This window comes from Excalfactoria chinensis, chromosome 1 (genome assembly GCF_039878825.1).
Source record: "Excalfactoria chinensis isolate bCotChi1 chromosome 1, bCotChi1.hap2, whole genome shotgun sequence".
In the NCBI taxonomy this organism is placed as follows: Eukaryota; Metazoa; Chordata; class Aves; order Galliformes; family Phasianidae; genus Excalfactoria; species Excalfactoria chinensis.
This window is the reverse complement of record NC_092825.1, coordinates 26,925,748-26,937,173: the sequence shown is the minus strand read 5'-3', so window position 1 is coordinate 26,937,173 and position 11,426 is coordinate 26,925,748. Positions and strand designations below refer to the sequence as shown.

General features: G+C 38.4%; 1 protein-coding gene across 4 annotated transcripts in view; it reads right to left on the bottom strand.

The window, feature by feature from the left end:
• Positions 1-239: 239 nt before the first annotated feature.
• The window catches only part of PNPLA8 (patatin like domain 8, phospholipase A2), a 36,834-nt gene continuing 25,647 nt past the window's right edge, over positions 240-11,426 (bottom strand). For 3 of the 4 annotated variants that reach the window (XM_072341871.1, XM_072341854.1, XM_072341862.1), the window contains exons 9-10: positions 3,885-4,080; positions 1,504-2,381 (exon numbers count right to left, since the gene is read on the bottom strand). In XM_072341871.1, coding sequence (XP_072197972.1) covers positions 2,107-2,381; positions 3,885-4,080 — 471 coding nt within the window. In that variant the 3' untranslated portion in view covers positions 1,504-2,106. Of the gene's footprint in view, positions 2,382-3,884; positions 4,081-11,426 lie in introns of all 4 variants that reach the window. The other variant, XM_072341847.1, reaches the window with a different exon arrangement.

Genomic DNA, 11,426 nt, shown 5'->3' with positions numbered 1-11,426 from the left:
AAAATAACCTGTTCAAGGCCAGGGTGGATGGGGCTCTGGGCCTAGTATTAAATGTGGAAGCTGGTGGCCCTGCATGCAGCATGGGGGGGTTGGAGGACCCATCCAACCCACGCCATTCTATGATTCTATGAATGTTAACATTGCTTTTTATATGCCTCAATTTGCACCAATTGGAAAGACTTGATCTGGTTTTCTATCAGCTAACTGGAATGCAGAAGGGAAGTTGCATAAAGCACAGCTGTATCAAGATCATAAAACTCTTTTATTGCCCTATTCGTGGAACTATTTTTGTTCACAGTAAAAAAAGGAAGAACCAAACCCACCACCACACGAACACCACAGAAAAGAAGAAAAACAAGCACAAAGCCCTGGTGAGTTAAAATCACACACCTTTACATCGCTGTAGCTTTAGAACTTTTCTTTCTCTCGGTTTCTCCTCTTTTCCCTTCCTTGCATGCTGAATAATAAAGGCTCCTTTAATCCTTGTGCACCTCGAATTTATTTGCATGGGGAGGAGTTAAATGAAAAACTGAAGGCTTTAGCTTGTTGTGTGTTAATGGCGCCTATTAGCTTCACTGACCAAACAAGTCCAAGAACTGAGGGAACACTAGAAAACAGGGGGTATTTGAGTAGAGAAAAACAAAACAAAACAGACAGGTAAAAACATTTTCTCACATTGAAAAATAGAAACCAGCCCAAATCAAGTATTTTCCCCCCCAGTCACAAAATGCAATGCGGCAGCTCCTGAGGATCAACATCGTTCTCTTCCACGTCCCCTTCTGAAAAGTAACTTACTGATATTTGATTGGAGAAGACAAGTGCAGAAGGTGACTGTCAAGGTAAGCGATATATTTAGAACATGCAGTGGCACTCTGTAACCCCTGAAAGGCAAATGGACAAACGCTGCTTTTTGGTACAATTGGACGTGTTACACAGTAAGCAGTTCCATGCAGCTGTCTACTAAGGTGTAAAAAGTCACCCAGAGAAACGTGCTTGACTTGTATTGAAGCCCAACACATGACAGCAGCTAAGTCACATTTCATTGCAGTTAGAGGGTTTCTAATAGTGCTGTTGAACATGTTTCATTAATGTAGAGTATTGGCATTGCTTACCACAACCCCTCGCTTAACACGAGCAAGAGGTTGCAATGGAATGAGTAGTAAGATCATAGTAAAGCTGTGAAGAAAACCTCACAACCCTAACATGATTTCAAGAGAGTGCACGAATGAAAGCTGAAAGATGAAAGACAATGCATAATCTATTATTTCAGGTGCCAACTGCTACGTTTTTCTTGACGGCGGAGGTCTGGCATCAAAAACGGAAGCTTCTATAATAAGCTTCTCCCTTGCATAACCAGTGAACTGTCTTTAAGTTTTATTTCCTTTGCGTTCTGATAAGAACAGCAGCTCAAATGTAGTTGGAAGGCTTGGGATTATTTCCAAATAACGAACAAACCAAAGAACAAAGTCAGTAAAAAAAAACAAAGGCAGTAAGTCCTAAGAATGTTGGTTAATCTTCATAATTTAATATGCCATTTATAGTCATCCAAACATCTCACCGAACAGCTATGTACAAAAACCACTGGAAAGAAGAAGAATTTAGATGTTATCTTTCAAATGTAAAAGTGCAATTAACACAGGCAAAGGGTTTTTTTTTGTTTTTGGCTTCATTTCTATTAAACTCATTGGCTACGTAAGAGACTAACAAGTACGCTGCCTACCCTAAAGGGAATGAGGATTTTATTTGTCATTAATTGGTTCATTTGCAGTGAGCCTGGTGGCTGACAAGAGTCTCACTCTAGCCATAAATATGGTACACACACTGAAAAATGCACTGTTTTACATGTTGTGTCATAATTTTCAGTTTTATCAACTTCAACAAATTGAATAAGAACAATAGTAAGATCCCTAGAGTTCAGAAAATAATTAACACCATAAAACTCGATATCAAGTAAGTGGGCACAAAACAGCCATCCTGCATCGCACCAGAGTTGTATGGACAGCTTCCAAAGATGTTGCTCACCCACAATGAACACCGTTCCTCTACGGCACTGAATGAGTTTTCTGAAATAAGGTTCACATTTACAGACTTCCATGCATTATGTATTCACAATTTGGAAAGAAAAGGAAACCCTTCATACATATCAGCCTTTAATTTTATCCAGTCGTGAAATTTCTGTAAAGTTGATTTTTCTTCTGTTAATATTTTTGCTGCTTTTCTCAGTTTTTCTTCATTTCGTTCCAAATAGCGAATCCCGTCTGTCTGCAGCTGGCTGAGTTTCTCCTTCCGACTTTCATCCAGAGCTATGTCTTCATTCATCAGAGGGTTAAATCGGAAATAAGTGTCTGGTGGTAACAGTGCATCCAGCATGGTGTGAACTTCTGCATTGAAAACAAATGCAGGAAAATGTTACATTTACACAAGAGGCAAATAGCCCTACAATCTGAACAAGTGCTCTGGAGTGACAGGACACAGCAAGTGTAAATATGTGCTGCTTTCCTAAGTACTTTTTCTTTCCACTATTGTCTTACACGAAGAAATAAAACTCATTTTGCAAACAACCCCACAATCCTGTTTCTGCTGAAAAGCTTCATCTTTTATTCTAAGGCAACTGCACGCATGATAATCGAGAAGACTTTGTGAACGACCCAGATACACATATGTTCATTGATGAACATCTTTGTTCATCATTTTGAATTTCATCATTCATTGATGAAAAAGAAGATGTTCTGAACAGCAGTAATGTAACTCACGTATCCCCACTCAGGATCCTCGTGATTTGTTACAATCAGTATTAACGGGAGAAGGTATTATGAAACAGAGAGCTATATATTCAACTCTAATCTCAAAGTCTGCAGTAAAAAAAGTAGGGAGCTTTGAAGCTTTCTTTAAACTGCCACTATTAAATACGAATACACGTTTTGGTTTTGGAATTTTCATTTAATTTAAAATGTTTGAATTCTGAAAGTTAACCTGTACAGAAATAAACTGGCTATGTAATAGATGTATTTGTTCCTCTCATTGCTTCCTCTTTTCTTCTTCCACAACCTCGTTTCTCCCTCCTTTAAGATCCCCCCTATCTCCTTTAAACTTCCATTTCCATGACTGCTTCCAGCTTTCACTCTCTTATTTACTTCTGTGCATTCTTAACACTCCCCCTCTCAATATCCATATCCCTTTGTACAGATCCTGCTGGATTATTAATGGAATTCTCATTTTTCAGGTGCCTGCAGTATACCCATGTCATCAGCCGCCTACTAGCAGCTGAGACCTCATAAGCTAAAAGAGCTCAGCAATGACACAGTGATGATGAAGACTCATGGAGATAACACTGAGAAATGCACTGGTATTATCATCTCCAGAAAATCTGCAATACTAGTATTAAAACACTACCTATATGTAATGAGTTCAGAAGAGATATGCTTTAAATGCATGTGTTCTTGCTATAATTCAAATCATTAAATCACAGAATTGTTTGAGTTGAAAGAGACACTTAAAGGTCATTTAGTCCAACCCCCCTGCAATGAACAGGGACACCCACAGCTAGATTGGGTTGTTCAGAGTCCAGTCCAGTCTGACCTCAAATGTCCCCCCAAGGACAGTGCATTCACCACCTCTCTGGACAATCTGTTCCAAACACTTGCTGGGTGAAAACAGCTTTCTCAAAGCAAAAACTCTCCTTTTGTCTGCATTCGATTTTGACACCAATACAGTCAAAAAAACACAATCTTGCTACAGGTTATAAGACCTAGGCAGAAGTTTCAGTGGTTAGACAGAGAAAAAGGGAAAAACAAAATGTTGCAAATTGCTCTCTGAATTGAAATGATAAGAATCATCAAAAAGCTGAAAAGAGACAGAGAGCAAAGACAAATGAAGACACTGACCTTCTGTGTCAGTTGCACTGCTGATAACGTTTGTGAGTTTGGCTTTCAAACTGGTGTATGTGACATTCGTCTTCCCTTCACTTTCGTACCGGCCAGTACCCAGCGATACCAGACACTGCAGTGGAACATCTGGCCAAAGACACTTGCACTCATGAACTGCCAGTGCAGAAGGGTTATTTAGAAGCAAGCCTCCATCCTGTAAATTAAAAATAAATATAAGGGTTAATAATATGTATGATGTAAACAAAACAAATTTGCAATTACAAACTGAACTGGTATAGCTTTTTTATATTAAAATATCTCAATAAAACAGGCAGTAATTTCCATCAATCGCGCAAGCGTTCTGTTTGGGATTTGCAGCAGCTGCATAGCTAAGCTTCCTGAGCTTATGGACACTGTCAGATCACCTTTTGAATCTCTGGTCAGTTCTGCTGGTGTGAGTGCATAGTTTAGATTTGGAAGGACATTTTGAGAACACGTAGCCCAAACCCCCTCCTTGCAGAGGATCAGCTGGAGCATGCTGCCAAGGGCTATAACCAGTTGGATTCTGAGTATCTCAACACAAAGAGACTCCAAAACCTTTCTGGGCAACCTCTCTCAGTGCTTGACCACCCTCATAATAATCTTCAGTTCAAGCAAAATTTAATGTGTTTTAATTTGTGTTGTTACCTCTCGTCTTTTCTAAGGATATTCCCTCTTCTACATTCTCTCCAAACCCTTATTTCACATTGGTAAATTACCCCTCCCCCACAGGCCTTCTCTTCTCTAGGCTGAACAGACCCCACTCTGTTTCCCCTCATATGAGATGCTCCAGTTCCTTTGCCATCTTTGTGGCCCTGCATTGAACTTGCTCACTCAATTGGTACATCTCTGCTACTTTAGTAGGTACTTCTGTCTTCTAGGCTTCTAAGACAGCCAGCTTCAGAAGAGCGTACTAAGAGATACTTCTGGAGTGCAAGCAGTAGAATGTATGAACATAAGTAAGACCTTCTGTTTTCAAGATTTCTGTAGTTAAGAATAGTAATTAATCATAGCAGAGGCCAAGATATTTACAGCCATTCAAAAAACCATATAAAATATAGTCAAAATAGTATATAGCTGAGTATTTGCATAAGCAAAAAGCAAAAGCTCTGTGAACTACCTGTATCCTGTACCTGTCGATCCCATTACAAGAATAACAAAGAAACCACCGACATTCATACAAAGCTTAGAATGAAAAACATTACGGAATTGCCGCACACTGTACAGAAACTGTTATTAACTACAGCTGAGCTAGAAAGTAGAAACGGGATTGCTGAGATAGAGTTGGGTCTTTTGTTTATCAAGCTTCTATTTCGACCTACAAAAAGATCTTTGAACTGCTTCTGGACTACTGTCTACTTTGCTCAAAACACTGCTAAAATGAATAGTCTTTTCAGTGCCTATTATCCTTGCTTACGGATAAATTTAATTCTACATAGAAAACAAAATACAAGGATGTCTTTGTTCTTGATATAATTCCCCATGAATCTTAATCGGAAATCTTAATACTTATCTTTATGGTGCTTACTTATTTCTTTATAACCTAGATTAAAAAATGCTTACCAAATAATTTCCACTGATCTTGCCAATATACTTTAATTAAGCATGATTTTTTTTTTCACCATGGGAAAGCTCAGTGTTATCAAAATACAGGGAGTAGTTAATAACAGAATACCACTGTATCTTTAATCAAACTGACAAATAAAACACCAAAGAAAGATAACACAAGATCATAGAATCCTTAGAGTTGGGAGGGACCTTTAAAGGCCATCTAGTCCTACTGCCCTCCAGTGAACAGGGTGTTTCAAATCAGCTTACTCTGACAAGGACGTTCATCTTATTGCTATTCTGCTTTCAGAGATCAACTACTGAATCAGTAAATAACATTATTAATTCAACTGGACATTAGAAGACTCAGTGAAGGATGTATTGCAATAATTTAAATACTGATTTGCAGCTTCAGAAGCGTTAGAACATGTTAAGTCAAAGAATGAAACTGTCACATTATAAATACTGCACGTTAGTTACAATGATCTCACTGTAAATTTTGTATGTAAATTTTAAGAACTGTTAAAAAAATAAAATCCAGTTCTAAGACCAGAAGTAACCAGAGATTGACTTCCCTGATTCCAAATAATTGCCTTCTTTCTCTGTCTTCATAAAATTGCACAAGAAGTCCTTCATGACACATATAGGTCTGCTCCCTAGTAACACCTCATATTTTATGAGAGCTGCTCTGAAAGCAATGCCTCCTACTTTATTATGCTGGTCCATAATGCCAGAGGCAGATGGTGGTGGTGCGGCAATAGAGGTTGAACCTTCCCACCTATATCCCATTCCGTGTTGTTGCTGTGTGACAGATGGCAGCAGAGGGGCAATCTGACAGAATGGGGTCTGACACCAAAGCGCAGATAAAGCAAAGGTGTGTCAATGAATTCCTACAAGCAGAAAAAATTGCATTCACTGACGTTCATCGACAGTTGCTGAATGCTGATGGAGAACAAACAGTGGATGGGAACACAGTGAGGCAGCGTGTGGCACATTCCAACAGTGAAGGCACTGACAGTGGGGCATCTCCCCTGGTGCAGGTTCTTTACAAGCATGGCACACAGGCATTTGTTCATTGGTGGCAAAAAAACACAGCTAATGATGGTGACTGTGTTGAAAAATTGTTGTGTAGCTGAGAATTTGTTCAATCAGTGTTATTGTGCTCTTTGTGTCTGCTGTAGCTTCCATGGAAATGAACAGGAGGTATTACTTTTGGAGCAACCTATGTATAATTGAAGAGCATAGATTTAATGGATTCACAGTGGATAGCATGATTCTACTCTCTTAATGCCTTTGTACAAAAACAAATAATGTAAATAAAACAGCTTCTTTATGCCATGTACAGCATCACAAGAATCTTGTTGATATAAAGTGATGTTTTTAATTACAATACAAGCTTCAGAATCCTGACCCCAAACCTTTTAAGTTCCTAGTAGAACGTGTTGCCCTTCTATCTGTATTGCTATGGTGTAGCACTGTCTATGAGAGAGACAACAAAGAGGGACAATACGAATAGTACATTAGATATACTACTATGTTATCAACATACATTTGCATGAATGAATACTAATAGCATACTGGGCTAAAAGCATAACAACCAGTAAGTCAAGTGAATTGATAATTCCCTTTAATTCAATACTCATGAGGTCACACTAGGAATGCTGTGTCCAGTTTTGGATGCTCAGTTGGATGCTCAGTTACAAGACACTGAAGAAATGGGACGTGGACAGTAAAGAACCACTAAGCTGGTTTGGGGACTGAAGAACATGACATAACAGATGATGCACAGAACTGGATTTATTTAGCCTGAAAAAAGGGTAAGTCAAAGAGGAGTGAAATCACAGCCTTCTGTCTAAGGGAGGGGGGAAATACCTAGATAGACTCTTTTAAAAGCACAGAACAAAGTGCAGACAAGGAAAGCTGTAGAATCTCTGTTCTTGGATACTTCCAAAATTCAGCTTGGCGAGGCCCTGGGAACATGACCCAACTTTGAAGTTTACCCTGCTTTGAACAGGAGTCTGGACCAGACAACCTCCTGAGGCCTCATTCTCTTTCATTTTTCTAACGTTCTACTCTTTAAAGAGACAGCGTATGAATCGTTATAGATGTGTGTTATTTTAGCTGCAAAACAAACTTTTAAGAGCCTTTCTTACAAAATATAGAACTACTCCAGTAAAGTCTGCATTTTTCACACACAGCACATACGTTAGAAATGAGCTGAAGGGCTGACTTACAGCAATTCTTTAAACGACAAAATTGCTGATCAACATCCATAAAAAATATGCAATTGTCTGACTACGTGTCAGGCAACCAGCCAGAGTAGACCAGTGACTCATTTACTTTGTTCTCCCATTCTTAGATTGTCCTTGACTCCATTTAACCACCTCCTCTCATTCAGTTAGTTCGCAATACAACTGCGAACTTCTTCACTTCCCAAGCATACAAAATTACCCCTTCCCTGTGCTGCTATAGTCAGTGCACTGGCAAAGCTTATGTGCTTCTTTATCCTCTGAACTTCGCAAAAATCACACTCAAATCACCTTAATTTGCAGACAGTACACTGAGCACAGAGTGCCAGAGTAGGAAGATTACTGCAAGCAAGTGCTGAAGACGGACAGGTAGTTTTCCTAGTGAAATAATGTAGGTTTACAGTAGGGAAGAAAACCTTTTTTTAAAAAACATCTGATAAAAATAATGGAGGTAATCAAGCAAATCCTAAAGTAGAGCTTAATACGTGTACAAAAAAGCTTGTTTGTGACAGCAAAGCACTGAAGTCAGGCACTCGGACTTTGCTTTCAGTCTTTTGCCAAAGGCCTTCCAAGTGGCAAACATTCAGTTGTTATATTTTGCTTAACATTTTATCAAGTGATTCCCAAGTGAACTTCATGAAAGGTTCCTCCTCCCAGTACAGATTTTTCTATAACTTGTCAATGCAAGCACAACCATGCTTTTAGGGCCCAGTGTCAGCTATGCTAGAGCTGTAGTTAATATTTCCTTCATGTATTTTGACAGCTACAAAGCAGAGAAGGCTCCCTTGTGGTTTGACTACCAGTTCGATTCATTCAAAGCAGGAGAAATGCACTTTTTGTAGGCATAACGCACCAATGAAATCTCTTTGGTGGAGATTCCTTGTTCATGCAGTTCTAAGCATTAAGGTATGCATGCTTCAGTACTGTCAAGTGTTCCCCATTCACAGAATCACAGAATCACAGAATCACAGAATTGTAGGGGTTGGAAGGGACCTCTAGAGATCATCGAGTCCAACCCCCCTGCCAAAGCAGGCTCCCTACACCACGTCGCACAGGTAGGCGTCCAGGCGGGTTTTGAATATCTCCAGAGAAGGAGACTCCACCACCTCCCTGGGCAGCCTGTTCCAGTGCTCCGTCACCCTCACTGTAAAGAAGTTCCTGTGCACATTCGTGCGGAACTTCCTATGCTGAAGTTTCAGCCCATTGCCCCTAGTCCTGTCCCCATGCACTACTGAAAAGAGACCAGCCTCGCCACTATGGCTCCCACACTTCAGGTATTTATAAACCTGGATCAAGTCCCCTCTCAGCCTAATTTTCTTTTCTTCATTTCATAATCCTAATGAAAATACAAAGACCTCAAATAAAAGAAGTGCTCCAGACCACTCAGCAGCCTGGAAGCACAGAACCTTTCTGAAAATTCTTGTCCCACGTACATAACTATGGTGAACATGTGTAAAAATCACCGCTCAGCCATTCAAACCAGTAGCTTAAAAACAGTTCTTAAACTGAAGATGTTAAAAAAAAAAAAAACAAACAAAACAAGCAGTCTAAATCACAGTTTGCCTTGGACAGTTTGTTGTTTTTAAATGAAGTTCAGAACACATTGTTTACCCATAAGATCTCGCTCAATTTCTTAATGCTGTCAATCTCAAGTTGTGCCTTCTAATTGCTGCATGTAACATCCCAAGTTTCACTTAAGTGACTCTAAGCTTTGTGAAGAAAATAATCTAGCACTGTGCTAAGGATATAACTTAAGAAAGCCAAGTCTGACATTTGGAAGCTGAGTCTGCAGGCTCCATAGTAACCACTTCACCTCACTGCCTATGCTGACATGCTTTGCATTTTAGCTCACTTCTACAGACTTGCTATGTTGTATATTTTCATTGTAAATATGGAAGGCCTGGAAAAGAACTTGTACAAAGCAATCACAGGATGAGACAAGACAGGCTAAGATTCTGAAGAGACTCTGAAGAGTATTTTTCAAATTTGGTGTTTAAAAACAACATAATAATTAACAGATGCAGATTAAGAATAAGGTTTACTGTTTCAAATGAGCCCTTGAAGACTCTCCGCACTATGGCAAGAGATCAATGCTCTGAAAAATTTAAACACTTACTCCAAAAACATTTAGTCTCATCTCCTTCAATAAAAAGTAAGCGTTGCCAAATCATTCTTCAAAATCAGCTCAGTACGTTTATATGAGCAGCAGGTAGTTCATATGAGCAGTGCTCCCAGTGTAGAAGACAGAAGTGAGAATAGAAATGCATTCCTGCTGTACACCAAACTTCAAGAATGAGATTCTGAATGAAATTCAGATGCTCTTTTAATATTCCCCAAATGTGTCTGCTCATCGTTTTATAAGGGCTATCTTTTTTTTTGACACTAGAAAAACAAACACTGGGGCTGCGACAAACTGCTCTAGTTTAGAGCAGAAAACTGATGCCATTTGAATGGGCAAAGAGAAAAACTCTTTAGAAAGTGCTTGTGAAGAAAATATAATTTGATGCATTTGTATTTGCATTATTCAATGACACTGATATTAATATTTCCATTATTTTTTACTTTGATTAGTAAAATACTAGAATATTTTAGAAGCTAACTTGGTACTTCCATTACATCAGCTAAAAAACACCCTATATTAAGATCACATTATTGGATACCTCTTATGTTTTATGTAAAGATTGAAAGCTAAGTTTAGTTTTCAGTCTAACTGTTCTCCCATGCACTACTTACTTTTGTAAAAAAAAAAATTAGTGATGCCACACTACACCGCTTCTATACATACAAATCTCCTGCTAAATGCTTCCGAGAGCTACCAATTGCTATTACTAAATATTTAATACTATATTTTACATTATTTTCTTCTATATTAGCCATGGTTGCTCTTGACGTTTCTTTAGAATGAATGGCTGGCAGAGGTACAGTGCTAGGTGATTATCTTAAATTATTAACTCATCCCAGCAGGTCATTAATTCACAGAAAACGACCAGCTGCTCTGAAGACATTACTGAATTAATTTTTATGTCAGACACAGAAAATGTACTTACACTGTATTGGTGAAGATTCACTAGAAAGAATTATTGGGCATTGAAATGTACGGTCAGATATTCCATTAAAGGCATAAGCTGTGTACTACATTTAATTACATTAATTAAACAATGAAGGACAGACTTTAAAACATGGATCCCCAACAACAAACAAGAAATGATCATAGTGTGCAGTGTAGGTTGAAAAAAAGCTGGGTTGAAGTCAAATCTACACTGGCCCCAAACACGCATCCCAACTTCTGTTCTCCCTGGTATGTTTGTAAAGCACAGGCGAAAATAAAGAGGAGTTTCACCTTTCATACTGTGAAGTCAAATAAAATTAGTCCATTCATTTACTTTAACAAAACTATTCAAACTATTTTTATTATGTAATAGTTTCATTCTTTCTGATGCAGATGTTATATTTCATTACATTAAAACTGAACAAAACAGGTTCATAAGTACATAACATGGACAAAATTTAAGAAAAAGTGAGTTAATTAGTGGAAGTAATTGACATGAAGGAGTCAGCATTTTGATATCAACAGCCTAGTATTTGTATTTCCAATTATGAGGAGAGGGGGGTGTAAATACCAGTAAAATACGAGTTAATTAAACTAGAAAACAGTTATAAACAGAATAAACAAAATCCGAAATCTCCTGGCCACCAAAAGATTAAATATCCTTCTCAAAATAAC